Below are 19,497 nucleotides of genomic sequence, written 5' to 3' on the forward strand. Positions count from 1 at the left end.
CAGCCGCTTTCCATCAGATGAAGCAAATACCTGCTCTGAAAAATCCTGCAGGCACAAAGTGACTCTGGATAGTCTTGTTCTATTCCAGATAATTATGGAAAGTAGGCTTGGACATTAAATAGAATGAATATTTCCCTCTGCACGGTCTCTTTCATGATTGAGGAGTTCCTTAAACCAAGAGCAGAGGCAGCTTGTTTGACACCAGCAAAGAGCCAGGAGCCAGGGAAACAGCTTTGTGCAGGGACCAGAAGCAGTGAAATAAATGTGAGATGGAACAAACACTGCTAGGCAAAAACAGACCCCTGAAAAGATGAAGAAACAGCTGGGGATTTTAGTTAAGGCTTGGAAATTGTTTCCTTCTTCTTTTGATAAAGCAGTTGATTAAGCCCGCATTTCCGCGTTGCAGTGCTTTGTCTCCAAGAATTATCCCTTTGGCCCCTCTGATCGAATTAGTCCCTCTGCTCCACATTTCATATTTGGTAATTGCGTTAACTTTTGGTCGCTTGACTTGGAGGGTCACGCTCCCCCCCTCCTCTGTCTGTTGTCTTGTTCCTGCCTGCTACAAATATTTCCCACAAATCTTCTAAATCAAACCACACAAAGGCTTAAAAACAAAATTGGCAACCATTTTTAACTTTTACTCTTCTTCTCCCTCCTCAGCCCCTCACAGACTTGTAAGCAGAGTTCCCTGTACCCAGTTTTTACCATAGAGACACACACAGGCAGGAGGGAGTGGGCCCCACTGTACAAATGCTTGGCAGGATCACACCTGCAAAGTTTTCAAAATTATCCATTAATACACATTAACAAGGAATTGTCAATCCCTTGAAGGAGCACAGAGCATCACACCTTGCTACTCAGGCTTGGTAATGAGCTACTCAGGGTTTTAACAGAACCCAGGTAAGCTGGACCTGGATCCCTCAGAGAAATGGCAGAAAAGACAATTTTTGAGAGGAATTACGAATGCTTCACTGACCTGTAAAGGAAATTATCACTAAAGCACTAATATGCTGTGAAGGAATGAATAGAAATTGTGAGTGAAAGAAAATTACACACCCCACAAATACAGACTTGAGGTTTTAATTTGTGACAAAATAATCTGCAAATACAAGACCCATTTTAGGCAAGCAGTGGCTGAAGTGAAGCTCTGCAGAACAGATCACCTGTGGCTAATAGAGGCAGCAACTGGGCAGGCAGGCATCTGCCTTGCTTCTGAGAAGTGAGCTGCAAAGGCTGGGTCATTCAGTACCAATTCCACTTTTCTAAAAAGTCAAGAGAAGAAAACAAGCCATTTAAAATAAACATGTAGAACTTGGTGACAAAGGATTGAAGATACTTGGAACAGATCTTTTCTTTATCCTTTCAGACAACAGTTTCTGGGAAAAAAAATGTACTTTGCACATGTATAGTGTTTAATTTCTCTTTTAAAGATTAATTTCTCTGGCTATGCTGAGTTTCCAGTGGCATATATTCTGAAGATTTAGGGGGAATTCCTCCTGTACCTTGTTTAAATACATTGCCAGATCAGAAGATTTGAAAATGCGGCATTTGAATAATTGATTTATTTCTCTTGCTTTTCTTTTCTCCTTAAATCTTGTGAAACTTAATTACCATTGCTTTCTATAAACCAATTAATTGCTCTCCCCTTTCTTATTTGGCACTAATGGTGTTTTGTTTTGTGAGCCAAAGTAACCAGTACCAGTGTTACTGTGGCTGGCCCTGAGATTTACTCTATTGTATGGGTACTCCATAAAGCTATGGACTACATGAGGACTCTTCTGAGTGGGGATCCTACTTGCAGATCCACGAGAAAATACATTTCTCTCAGGTGAAGATCATGTAACAGCAGTTCATAACATTTTCAGGAGCCTCAGTGTTCTATCTCCAGGTTGCCCCTAGATAATTATAAACAAGCTCTAGCACCTGCAGGACTCCAGATGCCAGAATTGATTTCCACTGATGATGGTGCTTGGTTGGCTCTCATTCTGGAACATCCTCAGCAGTGTATTGGTGGCTCTGAAACTGCCCTCATAAGCAAAATTTTGCTTCAGGGCAAAATACAAATTATGGATGGGGTAAAACCCCAAGAGTTCACAAAGCAGACTGATTGTTTTCCATACCCAAGAGGGGCAGGATGAAGATGTAGGAAGTTATTTCCAAAAGTGGAGCATTTCCATAGCCATCCCTCCAACTGCACCAGCCCTGATCCTGCTGTTGTTGTTACACCAAACAGAATAAGAGGGAAAATCTCTGTGGCAGTGCAAACAGACAGAGCAAAAGATGCCAGACAGGAAAGGAGTTCCAGAGAAAGTTCCTGAATAGCAACCGGGGGACAATTTCTCTGTGTCACCAGGATGCAGATTTTCTGATTCAGTTTTGTGACTTAAATGAAATTTAAGCTGTTTGAATTCATTCTGGTCGTATTAGTTTTGCCACCACAGGGTGTCTCTGCATCTCTTCTAACACCAAAGGCTTTGGTGGCCTTTAATGGCAGTCTGCAAGATCCAGGGAATGTAGGGCTAAAGGAAATGTCCCCCAGATCAGCTGTGGATTTTCCTCAGGATCGTGAGCCTTCTTGGATTGGAATGGTGATGCCTTCATTAGCTGGTAGGAAATTCTATTTTTAGCAGCTACAGTGCAGTGATGTTGTTTAATTTGGTTTAGAGAACTCTCTGGTACCACTCTGGAGGAAGCCACGGCTAGATGATCTGGGGCACTGGTGTAGCTTCAGCTGATTCTGCACTGTGCTTCACAAGGTCTGAGGTGTTTTCCCTGTAGTGGAACGCTTCTGCTAATTTCTGATTTCTAATCTTCCTGACTGCCATTTCACCTTTATGCTTGTGTGGATATTTTCTGTTCCCCTTCAATCAGGATAAAGGTGGCATGGGGTCAGCACAAACACTGTATCATTTGCTCTGGATAGTTTGTATAATAAAAAATTTCAAAGATTTCAATGTGTTGGATTTGGAGTCTTCCAGGTTTTTTGTTTGGGGTTGTTTTTTTTTTTTAGACCAAAGACTTGTGAGCTTTGGTCTAGCACCAGCACTTGTTCCACCCTGCATGTAATGATGACTGGAAGTGAGACCACAGAAAGGGCAGAAAGGTCTGGTGGAAGGTCTCTCTGTCCCAGAAGCTCCTGGCCTCACAAGCCAGGCATGACTTGTTACTTTCTCAATATTCAGGTGTGGCTTGGGTTTAAAGATGAAGGTGAGAATGTCCCTGGTGGCAGGTGGTGCCTGTGTTTGGTGCCAGCCTGAGTGTGGGTGCTGCTGTGGCATCACACAGATAATCACATAAATGTATCATATAAACAATCAGATATATAATATGTGACATAAATGTATCTTTGTCTAGGATATCTGAAAAGTAAACTCTCCTCGGAAGGGAAGAGTTCCAGAGGAAGTCCAGATGAGAAATGCTGAGCTAAGTAATCTGTGGGTGGATAAAGCCTGAAGGTAATCAGGGAATCTCCTGATTGTCATCAGGGTGTACCAATAGGTTGAAACTCCATCTTTACATAAAGAAAATATAGTTTGAAGTGTTTTCTACTTCCATCAGGAAAAGTTTCTATGGCCAGGCTCTCATCAGTGTGATAAATGAGCAAAAAACCTAAGGCTCGAAGTGGTGCCCAAAATGTCAAAGTGGCATTTATTCATTCATGCGGATAATTGGCTCCAGCACAAGAGACAGAATCCAGTGGCAGGAGGTATGAGGAGTCTTTAATGCAGTGAGCAAGCTCTCAGGCAGCAGAGGAGAAGGAAGAGGCTCCTGTGACTGTCACTCTGAGGAGTTCCATTCTTCCCCAGGGAGTTGGATCCCTTCAGAGCTGACAGCCCATGGCTTACATCTGAGTCAGGCTGTGATAACACCTGAGCCCAGATTTGGGCAATAGCTGGGCGTCCTGATGTCTGGGCTGTGGGTGCTGTCACATTCCCTGGCTACATTCGGCATGAAAATACTCAGCTGGTTGATAACAAGCTGAGAAATTGGGATTGATGCCTTGCTCACTCCCAGTAACTGGGGTGCCTTTGCCTATTGGTTTGAGGAACAATTCACCTTTTCTTAGATTTCCACATCAGAAAACACAGATTTGATCTGATGACACTGTTGCACTTTATTCCCAACAGGCACCCCAAGATTTGAGGTCTAGGTACCTAGCAAAGCTACCTAGCAAAGCTACTTGCCTTATCCAAATACCTGGTTTGAATGGCCAGTGCTGGCTGCCACTGACACCCATGGAAAATTAGTGAAGGCAGTGACAGGTGAGGCATCTCTTCACAAGTGAACAAGGTATCGTTGGGGCAGCAGTGTTAAAGGCCACTTCTTAAAAAACCATGCAGACTTTCTTATTCCTTCACCTCTGTTCAGAGTATGTGAAGGCCTTGGTTTGCATGCAGAACATGTGCTGTTTCAGAGTTTCAGTTCTGCACAGGGGAATGGGGCATGCCAAGGAGGTGCTGATGTTCATGGAGGGTGAGGCTGGATGCCTGCATTGAGGGTGAGTGTGAGGTGACGTCTAAACCAGAAGCAAGGGCTGTACTTCCTCTGAGACATAACCTTTCCAGAATCAGTGCTTGATCTGGTATCTTATCTGTCTCTGGATTTGCTCTGTGGGTTTTCATCCACAAGTGGATGAAACGACACGCGCAACAGCGTGGGATCGAACGGCAGCACCTTCCGTCATTCTCTTCCTTTTAAAAATGTTTCTTTCTAGCGAGGAGAGGCAGAAAGAAGGCGGTTAGAGAAACACTCCGCGGTTTCCACCTGACCCCCGCAGGCTGCCGGCCGCAGCGAGCCCACTCCGGTGACCACACCCAGCGCTGTCCCCGGCGCTGCGGGCAGGGGCCGGGGCTGGGGCTGCCCCCGCTCCGGGCTCCGGGAGCGCTCCCGCGGGCAGAGGGTGTGGAGGGGGCACTCCGAGCCTCGCCTCTGCTCCCAGCCTGTGATGCGAGGCGCAGGCATGCTCAGTAGCCGGTGCCTACCCCTCCTCTCCCAACAACAGTGCCTACAACAGTAGGAGCCGGCTGGCAGCAGGCGCGGAGCCGAAAGCCATCTTTGCTGGAGAGGGAGCCAGCGCAGCCCGCTCGCCCCCCGCTCGCCATGTGAGTACCGGCCGGAGGGCTGCGGGGACCTGGGCACCCTGCTGGCCCTCCCGCAGAGCACCGGGGTCACTCGTGCCGCCGGGGGGGACACGGGCCGGGGGTGGACACGGACACGGGCCGGGGATGGACGCGGGCCGGGGATGGACACGGACACGGACACGGGCCGGGGATGGACACGGACACGGGCCGGGGATGAACACGGACACGGACACGGGCCGGGGATGGACACGGACACGGACACGGGCCGGGGATGGACGCGGCTGCCAGGGCGGGGGCTCGGCAGGTGCCGCGCTCGGAGCTGCGGCAGCACCGCCCGTCGGACCCGCTGCTGCCGCTGCACCTGAGCGCACGGATGGGCTCTCTGCGTGTTTATCCAGCAGCCCGGGGGTTACTGACACGTTTCTAGTAGGATTCATGCTGAAAAGGGAAGGCTGGGCCAAGATCTTCAACAGGTTCGAGTCAGGGTGGTTCAATTGCATGAGTCACCCGGCGCTGCTGCTCCCCGGCAAACGGGTCCTGTTTGTTTTCCGTGTTTAATGAAATGTTCTCTCGCAGACGGTTGCTGTCTGATCAGTCCAGCCTCACCTTCTCCAGTGCCAATGGCTTCCTGTCAGCAGTGCTTGATAGTAATCTGTTCCTTCTTGTTCCCATCTCTCCAAATACCTGTTCCAAGTTTTTACATGGAGCATTAATGGAAGCATTAACGTTCCCTGCTAGGCAGCGATGAAACCCCCAAAGTCCATTCTGAAACCAGGAGTGTGCTGAGGTAAATAGGAATTGATCAGGCCCTTCTTCATTCACAAAAGGATTCAGGCAGCTGAAAGCATCATTTTACTATTGCCTCAATTCATTGCTCGTTCCCAGTGACCCTTAAGGGAGAGCCCGGGGAGATGCTCAAACAAACAGGCATTTGTGCTGGTACTGGGTGATCCTGTAAGAACTGGAGCTTGGTTGATTCCGAGAACATGAGGAGTGCAGACTCTCTTGGAAATCTGCGATTAAATTGCTTTAAAAATATTTCCAATAATCAAGTGTTCTTCAGGAGGCATTTTCAAAATAGAGTCTGCAATCACATGTTCTGAAATGTTAGCTTTTGTCTTTAATGCTGTTTCCTATATAATATCTCAGACAAGAAGCTTTTATTCGTGTTGTCCAAAATATTTCTAAAGCAAGGAACTCCTTGGAATTCAAAAAAATAACTTTCTAATAGAAGATTCCTTATGCAAACACCGAAGCCTGTCAGTTAAAGGCAGTTCATTGTAGGCTCCTGTTGCCTAGCTGTGTTTCTGTTGAGCCAGATGATGACATCAAACACTTTTATTTGTACGTGAGCTGTTCTTCAATGATTAATATATGAGTTTGCTGCTGCAGTTCTATGCAATCTGAGCTGTTCTGACACTAAGCAATAATCAGGTGATGTTTAACATAACCTGTGTGTGTTTCAGTCTTGGTGTATGTAGGTTTTCATGAAGTAGAAGGGGTGATACCGATATAACTTGGTCATACTTCTTCTGTAGGGGCTTTACATCAGACTGCTGACAAAAATTAGAGGAAAATGGGAAAGCAGTTTTTGTCTAATTTAGCCAAATGGACTTTCAGTTTGATAATCGAAAGAAAATCAAGACAAACAAGCACCTTGTCATTGGCAGTGTCGGTTGGCTTCTGTTTCACTGCCAGATGCTGTAAGGAAACCTTTCCTTGAACAACTCCATGGATGTCTTGTCCCAGTAGCTGCTGAGCTACTGATGAACCACAGAGGTGAGTGTGGGTTAGCTCCTGCCTGGCAGCAGCAGCTGGACTTGCCTGGCTATCAGAGCCAGCTGCTGGTGAGCACCAAATGCTCTCTGGAGGTGCCTTCTCCTGCTGTGCCACGTGTGGGAGTGCTGGGCTCCTCCTGTGCCTGTCCAGACCTGCACTGACACTCACGGTGCTGTGACTTCACTGCTGGGATAAAGATCTGCCCTGGGCCAGGTGCCAGCCCCACCCACCCCCGTGTGCTGTCCCCTGCAGCAGCTTGCAGGGTTTGCTCAGGGAAGGGTACAGGGGTGTGCCAAGGTATTCCCAGAATGCTTTCCCAATTTCCAGCTTAGGAAAAGGTCTCCAGCCTGGGGAGTGTCTGAAGCTCAGGAGAGTTCTTAGTATTTCATGACTCCTGGTGGGCTTTGTTCTCTCAGTAAGGTGTCCAGTTGCTCAGTTTGTAGTGTCCTGGGGTGAGGAGCTCTGCAGTTGGACCATACAGCATGTGGAAGCAGCTCCCTGTTGGTTTGGAGCTGACATGGAGCAGGTTCTCACTCTTGTACTGGAAACCAGAGAACAGTGTTCCTTATTCACCATGTTTTCTGTGACCCATGGCTGTGTATCACCCCAGAAGACCTGCATGATCCACATCAGGTGGGAATCTGTCCCCGTGGCCTCTCACAGTGAGCACAACCCAGGGCAGGTGAGATCCATCCAGGTAACAGGACTTTTGCCTTAACGAAGGCAGAGGAGGGGAAGCTGTAACATCAAAAGGCTGAATGAAAGGAGAAGGACATAAAAAGTATTTAAAGCAAGAACAGAGAAAGGTTAGACCTGCCAGTAGAGCTGGGAAAGATTTTCCAGGTGTGAGGAAGAGCACACAAACTCATTTGGAGGAGATGTGAGAAGCAGTGAAGGACAAAATGGTGCTCAGAGTTGAGGTGCTCTGAGCTTTGCTCCTTGCTGGAAAACAGACCAAGAGCAGCAGGTGAAGTGATGGTTTTGTCTCGTTTACAATGGTCACAGCTCAATGGGTAATTCCATACAATAGGAGCTCAAGGCATCGTGTCATCTGCTGTTAAGGCAGGTCAGTGACCAGGCTGCAGGGTGCCTCTGATTGCATCAATCCAGTACCAAGGGGCTCCACCGCAGGGGACACCTTCTGTGAGACGAGCAGCAAAGCACCTGGCTCCCCCCAGGGCAAAATCCTATCTCATTCCCCAGGTAGCAGTTAGAGCTTCTTAAAAAAATTATTCTTGTGCCTGTTTTAGAGCAGCAAGGAGGGGCTGGGTGGGATTAAAATGGTTTCAGCAGTAGCAGTGAGTCTGTTCTGGTTGAATGTCTGTTTAGTTTCTCTGAGAAGAGTGTCGTGACTATTGTCTCCTGTTGTTTGTAGAGCAGTACTTAGCCCTGCTTTTGTGGGCATAATTTTATAAAACTTGTCAAAATCTCCCTGCCCTTTTCTTGTACTAATCAGCAGAGACAAACTATTCAGTCCTGATCCACTGCTTGCAGGGAGTTCAGTGCCTTACAGAAGTGCATACAGCCAGGGCATGTCCTAGGGAAGTCCAACAAGCATGAAATGGAGGGATACACGTTCAGAGTGGTGCAGCTGTTCCATGCTGTTCCTGTGTTCCCTCAGAAATGTGTTCCACAAGAGCTCCCTAAATCCATTTTGCAGGAAGATGGGAGTCCCTGGAGCTCTCGGGGTTTCTTACCTGGTGGCCAGCTGCCTCAGACCCAGCCAGCCAAGGTCAGGAGTGACATTTGCTGCCATTCTGCCTCCTCCTGCAGCCAGCCAGAGGGATGATGGCTTGAGACTGGTTCACACAACCATGGCTGTGGAGCTGCTCTTCTCATCTAAGGGATGTAATAGAGCTTGCAGAGAAAATAACCAGGCTGTTCTCAGAGCAGCAGGGCCATGTACATTGGAAAAAGGATGTTGAGAAGTGGAAAGCTCCCCGTTTTCAGCACAGTTCTGCCCTGACCTGCCTGCTGGTTCTGAGGCTCACAGCTCTTAGTAAAAGCCTTGAAGTCAGGGCGTTAGGAGTAGGAGCTGCTGCTTAATCTGCTGCCTGGAGACATGACCAGGGGGATTCATGTGTTTTATTCATTGTTGGCTTCCCCTGACCTGCTCTCATGTGGCATCGTGCAGACACAGATCAGCTTCATGTACTGCAATAGAAATAAATGTTTCCAGCTCACATGAAGTGTTATTCCTTATACACTCAACTTGCCATTTGAAGTAAGGGTGGCCCAAGTAGGTCATAAATCTTTTGGATATTTGGGTGATTAATGTTTGAAAGTGTAGAGATCAAACTGTGTGGTGTCTTGAGGGCCTCAGCCAAGGAAGTAATCTCAGGAAGGGAGCTAATGGGAAGGATATGTGACAAGTACAGGCAAAGATTATGTGTCCTAACAAACATTTTTCCAAACAGGCTGATATGAAGTAGATGAAACCCAAATACAAGTAGTTTGGAGGTCCCTTTCCTTGTGACTTAGCTCTCCTTCATTCTGCTGTGCATCACTGCAGCTTGTTCCCCTTGACTGCCAGCATTTTTCATTGGTAGTTCCAGCTGTGGGGTGACTCACAGGACACTGAGAGTGGCTGCAGCAGCAGATGAATTGGTCTGGCAAAGGAACACTTCTTCTTCAGGAACTACTTCCATAATTAATGCCTTCCTGAAGAATCAGTGATCAGGCTGTTAGAGCACCAGGCAAAGCCATGTTTGTGTGCAGGTGTGTAGAGAATGTTCCTGGGTGGGGGATGGACAGGCAGGGCTGAGGGGAGGAGAGAAATGGATCCAATGTTCCTTCTCTCCTCGACTGCCACTGGGCTTTCTACCAAGTAGCCACGTCCAGGGAGAAAGGCTGGAAGGTGGGAAAAGAGAGAGTGACCAGTCCAACGAGCTCAGTTCTGTGCGTTGGGGTCATTAACCACCAGACAAAGAAATCAGAACTACTGAACACCAGCGTGCTCCTCTGCCACCATTTGTGGGATGCAGAACCCCTGGAAGCTCCCTGACAGCCTTAGCCAAATGTTTACAGCTCCAGCAGGAGCAGCACAGGCAGTCACCAGTAAGTTCAGATTGACCAAACTGTTTGAAGCAATTACAACTGAGAGAGAGAATGTTCTCTCTCCTACGTCATTCAGCACTCTCTGCTGTCATTATTCGTAGCCATTACCTGCAATTAACCAGCCTAGGTTTCTGTAATGATGCAATTCCCTTTTTCCCCATGTCTGTGGTTGAGCACTCTAAACCCTTTTGCATTATTCACTGCAGAAGTATCAAGTGATTGCAAGGTGGTGTTTTTCTAACTTCTCAGCTATGACAACCTCATGTTTTTTCAGTGTAAATTAGTGAGTAACTCATTGAAATAGAGCTGTCTGTACCTTTGCAAGTGTTTTGTTGGTTGCAGTTATATTGCTGCTTCTGTACTGGGTGATATAATTAGAATGGGAGTTTCTGACCAAATAATCTGAATTAGGTGATCCAGTTCCTTGATCTTTCTGGATGAAAAATTTAATAAGTAAAATAAAAGTATTTATATTTCAGAATAAATGAGAGAAAAATTTAATATATCATGTATTTTAACTTACACCTGGACTCAGTATCACAGCATCAAAATAGAACTCTTCTGGAAAGTAGAGATTCTCCTATGATCACCTTTTAGAAGATAAACCCCATAAGGAGTTGTGTTTTGTTTAGTTTGGTTTTTTGATTTTTTTTTTTAAGTACATTCTCATCTTTTTCATCTCTCACTGCATTGTAGTGCACTTGCAGCATAAGCCAGTAGATGCATGGTAATGGTTTCCAGTATGTGGCCACTGCAGGTTTGGAAGCACCAGAGAGATGAAAGTTTGTGTTTGTGAGGGGTCTGTGCTGTGACCTTCACTGAAGGTTTCATTGTTCTGAAACCACACAGAACTGCAACAACCTTTGCAAGCAGCTGGAGACAGAACCAGACCTGCTGGGTGGTGGGAACATCCCCGAGGCTCTGATGGGTCCTGTCCCATCCAATGGTCTCCATGTGCTGGAGTCTGAGCAGGCAAAAAAAGTGTCCATAGAGTTCCCAAAACTCCTTACGTGATCTGGAAAGGAGTTGAAGAGAAGAAACACACAGTGGTAAGTGTTGAAGTGAACTCTTCTTAGTGCTTGGTACTGGATAGGTGCTGGTTTTCTTTTAAGATGCTTACACAAGACCCAGGTAGGAATTTATATATTGAAATTTTAAATTTCTGATGAGTAATTGAAATTTGAAAAGTGATCAGCACTGAAATGCAGTCATTGTAGCAAAAGTCTTTTTTCTTATTTCCTATTCTGAAAAATGTGTTGTTACAAAATTATTAAAACACTTCTTTGCATTCTAGGAAATGAAGTTGGAAAATTTGGTTTGAACTAACTTCTTGGAAGGACTTCTTGCAGTGTCTGTGTTGAGGAGAGATGTTTTGAAAATTGTTTTGGGAGCTAATAAAAGATCTGACTGGATGGTGTCCTCAGCAAGTCCATCTAATGGGCTCTGCTTTGAACAGATGGTTGCACTAGATAATCTCCAGAGGTTGCTTCCAACCTCATTGCTTCTCTAGTTCTGTTTGAAAAGGTCAGTCATAATTCAGTATGTTGGAGTTAATTAAACTAACATTTGGCTGTTTCCCAAACATTCAACATCTTGACGTTTCATCCATGATAACTTTAATTTTCAACCCGTTGGCAGTGGATGCCGCAGAAATACCTCTGCTAGAATGGGAAAACATATGGTATTCAGGAAGGGAGGGAATGTAGGAGCTTGGAAAAATGCAGATCACTGGAATGCATTATTAAATTTGTCTTGAATGCAAAAGTTTGTGTTCTTCCCACAGAGAACAAAACCCAGATTCTCTGCAAGTGAGCTTTCTCATCTTTCATCTCCAGTGCAGGCTTCTCTGGCTCGGTGTCAGCTCCCAGCTCTCTACAAGTGTCTAACAAGACCTTGGGAGTCTGGGGAAAGCCATCGTGCTGTTCCCCTGTAAGTGCTGCCTCAGCAGAGCAGAGTGATCTGTTTAATAAAACCAAATGTGTTCGTACCAAGTGAGAGTGTTCAGATCCATACCAGAGGGGAAGATCTCCCTGCCACCTGCAGCAAGGAGAGGAGTCGCTCACAGCAGGCAGGGAGTGGTGCTGGCCAAGGCAGGAGGCGATGCCTTGGACTGGCTCCCTAGAGCAGAGGCTGGGCAGAGTTAGAGAATAAAGTGGGTATTTGTTGAAGGCCTTCAATTGCTACACCCTGGGCAGTCAGAAGCCTCTCAGAGGCTGCGCTCAAGGTGGACAATGGGCACCAGTTTTTCAGACAATTGTGAGTTTGGTCCATTCACATATCAGGGGTTAATGCTCCAATTACACCTTCAGCTAATGAAGTCACTTACCCCCAGTTTGCTCCCCCCAATTCACTTTTGTTTGTACTCTTTGGGGCCTTTTTGAGGCTGTGGGGTGTCCTTGGATCTCAGGCCCAGAGGGATTGTTTTGTCTGACCAAAATGTGAAGACAGTAGTTAACACTCTGTATGGAGTTTGGAGTTATGCACTAATGCAGCACAGGATCTGAGAAATACGAAAGACGAAAACTTAAGTCATCATCAGAAGTTGGATGGATCCCTAGCCCAGCACCTTCCCTGCCTCTCCAGATCTCCTTCCTCATACTAGATTTTGTGTTCCTCTAGAGGAGGTGAGCAGTGAGTTTCCCATGCAAATTGCATTTCTTGGTGGAATCAATCTCTGAACCTTCACAGTGAGTGATCCACCCCAAGTACTCAGCTCTGCTGTAGCATGGAGCCTGTGTAAGGGCATCCATGAAGGAAAAGTCTTGGGAACTGGCTGCCTGGGCTTCTCAGCATCCCCCCTGCACACACAGAAAGTCAGGGCTGCTGGCTCTGCACCCAGGGGTGGTGTGATGTGCTCAGTGCTTTTTTAGACACTGAGGTCCTGGATCATGTGATGTGTCAGCATTTTAGAAATGTATGGATACTGATAAAGCTTTCCTAGAAATGATGAAAATCATTAATTATCCCTAAACCCACTTGTTATCTACTTCAGGAGGTCAGTGGTTAGAAATTGCATTTGTTCATTTGAATTCACATACAAAAATAGCTCCTCTCTATCTGCGAGTGACTGGCCCTGTGCAGGGCCTTAATTACAGCGTGCTGCAGCAAGGCAAAGGGCACTGCTGCTGGAAAGCACAAACCTGCTCTGCTGGCACAGACTAATGCATGGGTTCATGTTTTGTACATTATTTTGGAGTTTAGAGGGGGATTTTAAGTCTGTACATTCCTTATTGCTGTCAGTGATCCTGAGCAACACTAAAAGAAGAGACAAAATTTTCTCATCCCCTCTCCCCCTCACTCTTTTTAGGCTGACTTGTGGGAAAGCTTTCTGAACTGCAGCTGGGTTTGCTGATAGCTCTGACAGATTTCCTTCACGTGTCTCCAGCAGTATCCACTTCCATTGTGTGCAAGAGACAACACCTGCAGCCAGCACCTGTCACCCGTGGTGACAATTCAGGTGGGGAGAGGGGAAGGGAAGCAAAGGAACAAAGAGCTTTAACAAAGGAAGCAAAGGAACAAAGAGCTTTAATCAATAGCAGCAAAAACATCCCAAGGGCACTGAGTGACAGACCAGTCCTTCCAGAAGGCTCTGGGTACTGGGTTGTTTCTGCACCTCAGAGGGTGACTGGGGTTTGGTGATGACCTCTGTCCCACTGGCTCACCCGAGGGCTTGAAGGCAGAATTTGCTGAGCTGGTGTCAGAGCTGTGGCTGGGAGCCTTTCTGCTGATTGGCATCTGGGACAGCTCACTTGGGAGTGGGTACTGCCAGGATGAATCAGCAGATATCCTCCTGGAAGCCACTGACAGCCTGGCTATCCCAAGCGTTTAGCAGAGATCCCACCAGGCTATAAAAGTCTGCTTGTGAAATGTTTGACTTCTTCTTTCCAGCAGGGAGCTGTACAGTCATTCCCTGACAGCTGAGCTGGTCTCCCACACACATGTGAAGATCACACAATGACATTTTTCAGCAACTTTGTTTACTAGATGATACAAATACAAAAATATTTCAAGTCACTTAACTTGATGCTATTTTCTTTGCATTGAACATTTTAGGGAGTCAGGGGGAGGGAATGGGAAAGCAGAATATGCCCCACACGTCTTGGCATGCTGACAGGAATCACATTTTTCACGTCAGTCTCTGTTGCTTCATGTGCATGAAGCGATGTGTTCCCTTGTATTTTATCTCTGTGACTGATCTGTGGCTTCAGCAGCAGGAATGTTAAAGCACAGACCTTTCCATCAGCATGTTCATTGCCCTTGCAGTGACAATCACTTTTATGCACTTGACTCTAGGGGAGAATGAGCAGATTTGATTAAGTTCTGTGCAGACTGAGATGTCTTAGCAGTTGAACAATCTCCTAACAGAAATCACAGCTGACAGGTGCTTTTCTAGTTTAACCCCCAACTGGCAAAGCCAGTTATGCACTCTGCAAGCTGGTGTTTTTCTTGTTGCTGACTCCTAGAGAGCTGTTTGTTCAAGAGCTCCTTCACCAGCACAGCTTTGGAAATAAAGCCTGTTGAGTCCCGATCTGCCTCTGCCAGCCCTTCCTGCTCCAGCAGCAGCCTGGATGGTGAAACCTGTCATGCAGAAAGGAGGACTTGGAGGAAAACATAGAGTCAAACACGAAATATTTGGGCAGAAGGAAGAACAACTCTGAGTGTTTGTGTGTGTGAATCCAGAGAGGGCCTGCACCTTGGAGAGGGAAACAGGGACTCCACAGAGCAGAGCTCCTCTCCAGAGCCCCCCTGTTCCTGTGTGCTGGCAGTGACCAAGGATTTCTCACTGTGGTCTTGTACCAAGTGAAAGGACTCCAGCAATCATACATTTGGTAGCACTGAGTGGTTGCAAGCACTGAAGCCCCTTAGGAGATGAAGTGCTATGCAGCAAAGGGAAAAGGGGTCCAGAAGGTTGTACCTGTGTGGGAAGGTAAATCCAAAATCCTCAGAGGCAGCATGGCTACTGACTGGATCAGGCTCAGCTCAGAGCCAAGTCATTCTGTGCAAGATGCTTTCCCCCTGAGGTGCTGCAGTAGCATTGCACAATGTGAAGGGAAACATTAAAAAAAGTAGCAAAGGGTAGTTTAGAAGGTAACTCCCAATGAATTAAGCATGATTTACTTTGCTGAGTGAATGTAAAAAATTCCCAAATATTGCAAAATATGAAACATTTAACAAAACCTAAACAGCAATTGGCCAAATGTTAATTTAATTTAAAACTTCACTCTTTTTTTTTTTTTTTTCTTTTTTGTCCTTTGGTGCTGGTGCTTGTCTCTGGGTCTGTTCTAGTACTTCTTGTGTGTTTACAGCAAAGGCAGCTGTTTCCTGAAAGTGGAGCATAGTATTTGTGCTTCACTGTTTGGGTACATGTAACCATTTGTGAAACTCCTGTAGCGGAAAGGATTTTTTGCAGTGGCTTACATTTATTTCTGTTGTCTTTGTTTTGCTTTGAAATGGATTGTGCAGGTTGCTGATGAGATTTTGCAGGTAAATGACGAAGGACTAGCAACAGAAACACATCCAACAGCCTGTCAGTGGTGACAGGAGACAGGATTGCAGTAATTCCTTTGTGTTGTCAGATGAACAATGGGAATCCCTCTGCTCTGAGCTACAATTTCCTTTAATTTGGTCAAAGTAGAATAATTTGCATTTATTCTTCTTGGCTGTCTCTTTGAGAGAATAAACCAGGCAAACTCTGCTCATTCTTTCATAACAGAACAGACTGGATGTGGGCTGGGGTCAGAATAAAATTAATTTAGAATATGTGAGGAGTTGGGGTGAGGGCCTCGACTCTTTCTTACAGAATTTTGGATTTCTGAAAAGCCTTTGCATTTTCTGCTCTGACAAGCTCCAACCTGGTAAAGCCTTTTTTGGGAGCAGCACAGAAAACTGAGAATTCTCATGATGGACAAGGCTTCTTTTACTTTGACCTCACATCCCAAATGAGAGCACCATATGTGCCTCAGCATTTGAATGAGGCACGTGAGAGGTGCTGTGACCTCTCAGCAGGCCTAGCAGCACAATTCTCTCTCAGAATGGAGACCTGACATTCTGAGCAAAGCTTTATCTCTGTCCAAACATCCTTAAGGAGCATCTAGGACTCTGGATGTTCCTGCTGTGTACATGCAAAGGCAGTGGGGGGGGTCATGTGGAGCCATCCTTTCCAGTCAGAGAGCTTTTGTGTCTGCACTGAACACGAGCAGTGAGGAGAAACAGGATTTCTGCCCTGCTGAAATCAATACCAGGATAAATCTCTGTATTCAGGAGCTTTACCTGGGCCATACCTTTGCTGCCCATGCGTGTCCATCAGGCCTGCAGCAGGGCTGGGTCAGGATCACAGGCTTTGGGGATAGAAGAGATTACTGCTCTTTTCTTTTGGCTGCAGCCACAGAGAGGCTGAGTGAGGAGTTCACAAGGACAGAGTGGCTGGGATGTCCAGAAATCACTCTGCCTCTCTGTTGTACAGAGAATGAAATTACTGCTGTCTCTGCCTTCTGTCTGCAAAGCAGAACAAAGGGAAGAAGGGGAAAAAAAAGACTCAAGGACTTTGTTTGGTTATCTTCAATTATTAAACCATTGCCCAAGTAGTGGGGGCTTGTTTGGAACTGGGAACTCCTTATAGGTACTGCCATAACCAAGGCAGGGTTCTTCTTGAGAAGCCTTTACTTTTCCTTAAAACCTTTGCTTTTCTTTACTTGTGGTGTATTTTGTATTTCTAAATATCTGTGTCATTTTTTTCTTTACATAGATTTTACATAGAACTTGCTCTTGGGCGTGTCCAGATAAATGCTCAGGGTGCATAGCTCACAGGTCACAAAGACAAGTTGACCTTACAAGGATTAGGAGAAGATATTAACACTCCACAAGAAGCGTGAGACTTTAGGTGAGAAGATATTCAGCACAGGAACAAATACCTCTGCCCAGAAGCATGCAGATTTTTTTTTTCCAAATTGCTGCTATTTATAATGACAGTTGCTTTGTGCAAATGTCTATAAAGAAAGCTCAATTCAGAATTTTCCATGATGCTGTGCAAGAGCTATTTTACATATGAGCATTATGATTGCAAGCATATTCTGTTTGACAATTCAGTGTTTTGTTCTTTCTTTAGAAATAAAGCCCTGAGGCTGATATTTTTTCTATGTGTATGCATTAGATGGCTTGTTTTGGGACAGGCAATTTGTTTTGTTTGTTGTTCAGAATATCTACAATGGAGAAGTTACTTGACAAATTTAAATGCTGGAATTTAACATTTTGGTTTGGGGCCTCACCTCCAGTCCACTGGGGTGGCTCTGGTCCCAGTCTGGGCATCTGGCTTTGCAGAGTTCTGGGTTCTGTCAGGAGTACTTGGCTTTGCCCAGGATGTGCTGCTGCTGCTCACCCTCTCCATGGGGAGGTATCATCAGTAGCAGTCTAATGGCAACAAACCAAGAGCAATCATTTTAACTTTGTGCCTGCAGCATCAGAGAAATGGGGAGTTTATTTCACAGAGGGACAATGGGTGGCCCCTGACTGCACAGGAACTGGCCCTGTTCATAGAAGAAGAAAATCCTGGGCTGTACAACAGGTGGAAGAGGATGCATCCAGCATCTTTCTCTTTCCTTCTTGTTCCCAGTCTGTCATGTACATGGAAGTAAAGCAAATTGATTCTTGCAACACTGGCAACCTCAGCACTGCACAGATTTACACAATACAAACATTGACAAATGAACCAAAGAAGAATTAAAATCTCCTTGGAAAACTAAGGCAAATGTAGCTGCATAGAATACATTTTCCTGGATTATTTTCCTTCAGAATAACAACTGTTGATCTATGACTGACCTTTGAGTATCTTTGCTCTCCTGTAACTATTTTGCCTCACAAAATGGAGTGAATTTGCTCCAGCAGTCTGTACACAATGTGTATCTTTTAGATTTTTCATCAGAGGCCACATCTTGTGTCATCAGGAATAAACTTGCCTGGCTTGGTTCTAATTTTAAATTTGATTTCCTAAATGTTCATAAATTAAAAAAAAAAATTAAAAAGGCAGGTAAAAATAAGCATCATGCTGTGACATCTGAATGGAGCAAAGCCTGTGGACTGGGGAAAATATCTTCTGACTAGAAAAGATATTTGAAGAGAGAAAATAAATTCCCTATGGAAAGATCAAAGCATATGAAGGTAATGGATTATGACAAGGTAAAAAAACACCTGGAGAAAATAGTTAGTTCAAACATAAAAGAGGGGAATATGAAGGAGTAGGTTTTTTTGTTGGAGATAAAGGGTAGTTAGATGGATGGCTAAGTACTTGAGATTATATGTTGTAGCTAAAGGGTTATTAGTGGGAATTGGGACTTTTTCCTGTCTGGTGCAGCCTCCACTTCTGTGGTGTCAAAATAACCTTGGAGCTGCAGTCCTGAATTCCTGCTCTATTGCAGTGCTCTGTGTGGTGACTGCAGCCTGATGCACCCTGCACTGCAAGCAGATCCTGTCATACTGACAAGAGACTGACAGAACTGTAATAACTCTTAAAAAGTCACTTTAATAGTCTGAGCAGGTCCTGCTGGGGTCACAAACATTATGGAGCTTATCCCAGAAAGAAAGGCAGAAATCCATCTGGTGAGCTAGGAAATATTCATGGGTGAAGAGCTCTGAGAAAAAACTTTTGTTCAGGTTATGTCAGCAAAGATCACCGGCACTGCTGAAGGTGTCCACGAGCCTCGCTCGCTCCTGCAGCGTTCCTGTGTCACAGCCACTCAGAAACAGGAGCTAGAGCAAAGATAGGTCTCAAGGATCTCCCTCTCAGTGGCATGTCAGTGGGAATCAGGCTTTGAAATGCCTCCAGAAGCTGAGATCAGTGACTTTGTCCAAGGCTGGGGTGGGCTTCTGGGGCCGAGCGGAGCTGCACCTCATTGTCCTGTTTATATCCCATCCTTTCCTGAGCCTTGGCACAAAGCACCAGTGCCAGGGTTTGTGCCAGGCTTCACCTGCCCTAAATGAAAGTCCTGGATTTCCTGAGAGACACTCTGCCACTCAGAGCCATCTGCAGGTGTTGCTGCTCGCCCCTCTGACTTATTGCTGCAAACGTTTGAGCATCCCCACAAACCTGCTGGTTTTTCCTTTATTGACAGTCCTGAATAAACAACACTCAGTGCCTCTTAGCAGCCCCTGCTTGCCCTCTGTCTGGGGTCAGTGTCTCATTTGCCTTTTCAGTTTTTAAGAAACAACCTGCCTCTCTTGTCTTTCTGTCTCCAGAAGTTTATTTTGATAAAGGATTGGTATAGTGACCGTAAGGAAGGAGAGTTTTTTTATGTGTGTCACCTCTGTGTTGATGAGCTGAACAATACTGGGGTGCACTTCAGCAGCACATCCCATTTAGTGCCGTGCCTGTGGCCATATGCTGTGGGAGGGGTGATGTTACCAGATGGGGAGAGAGGGAGATAAAGGCCCTGGAAATTCCTGCTCTCCCAGCCCTCGCTCCTCATGAGTGTTGCCTGTGCTCTGTGGGTGCTCCTCTGCTCTTCTAAGTGCCTAAACTGATTTGTTGTTTCCAGCTCACAGGCAACTTGGAATGAAAAAAAAAAAAAAACTAAATTAAAAATCAAAT

General features: G+C 45.8%; 1 protein-coding gene and 1 long non-coding RNA gene across 2 annotated transcripts in view; one reads left to right on the forward strand and one right to left on the reverse strand.

The window, feature by feature from the left end:
• Positions 1 to 5,027: 5,027 nt before the first annotated feature.
• The window catches only part of LOC128812426 (vesicle-associated membrane protein 2-like), a 41,841-nt gene continuing 27,371 nt past the window's right edge, over positions 5,028 to 19,497 (forward strand). The window contains exon 1 of the mRNA XM_053986832.1: positions 5,028 to 5,102. Coding sequence (XP_053842807.1) covers positions 5,101 to 5,102 — 2 coding nt within the window. The 5' untranslated portion in view covers positions 5,028 to 5,100. The remainder of the gene's footprint in view (positions 5,103 to 19,497) is intronic.
• LOC128812428 (uncharacterized) lies at positions 13,488 to 17,320 on the reverse strand. The gene is made up of 3 exons (XR_008438710.1): positions 17,183 to 17,320; positions 16,199 to 16,412; positions 13,488 to 14,495 (listed from the first exon to the last, which is right to left on the reverse strand). It is a non-coding gene; the product is annotated as an uncharacterized LOC128812428 (long non-coding RNA).

The sequence above is a fragment of the Vidua macroura genome, chromosome 10 (genome assembly GCF_024509145.1).
Source record: "Vidua macroura isolate BioBank_ID:100142 chromosome 10, ASM2450914v1, whole genome shotgun sequence".
NCBI lineage: Eukaryota > Metazoa > Chordata > Aves > Passeriformes > Viduidae > Vidua > Vidua macroura.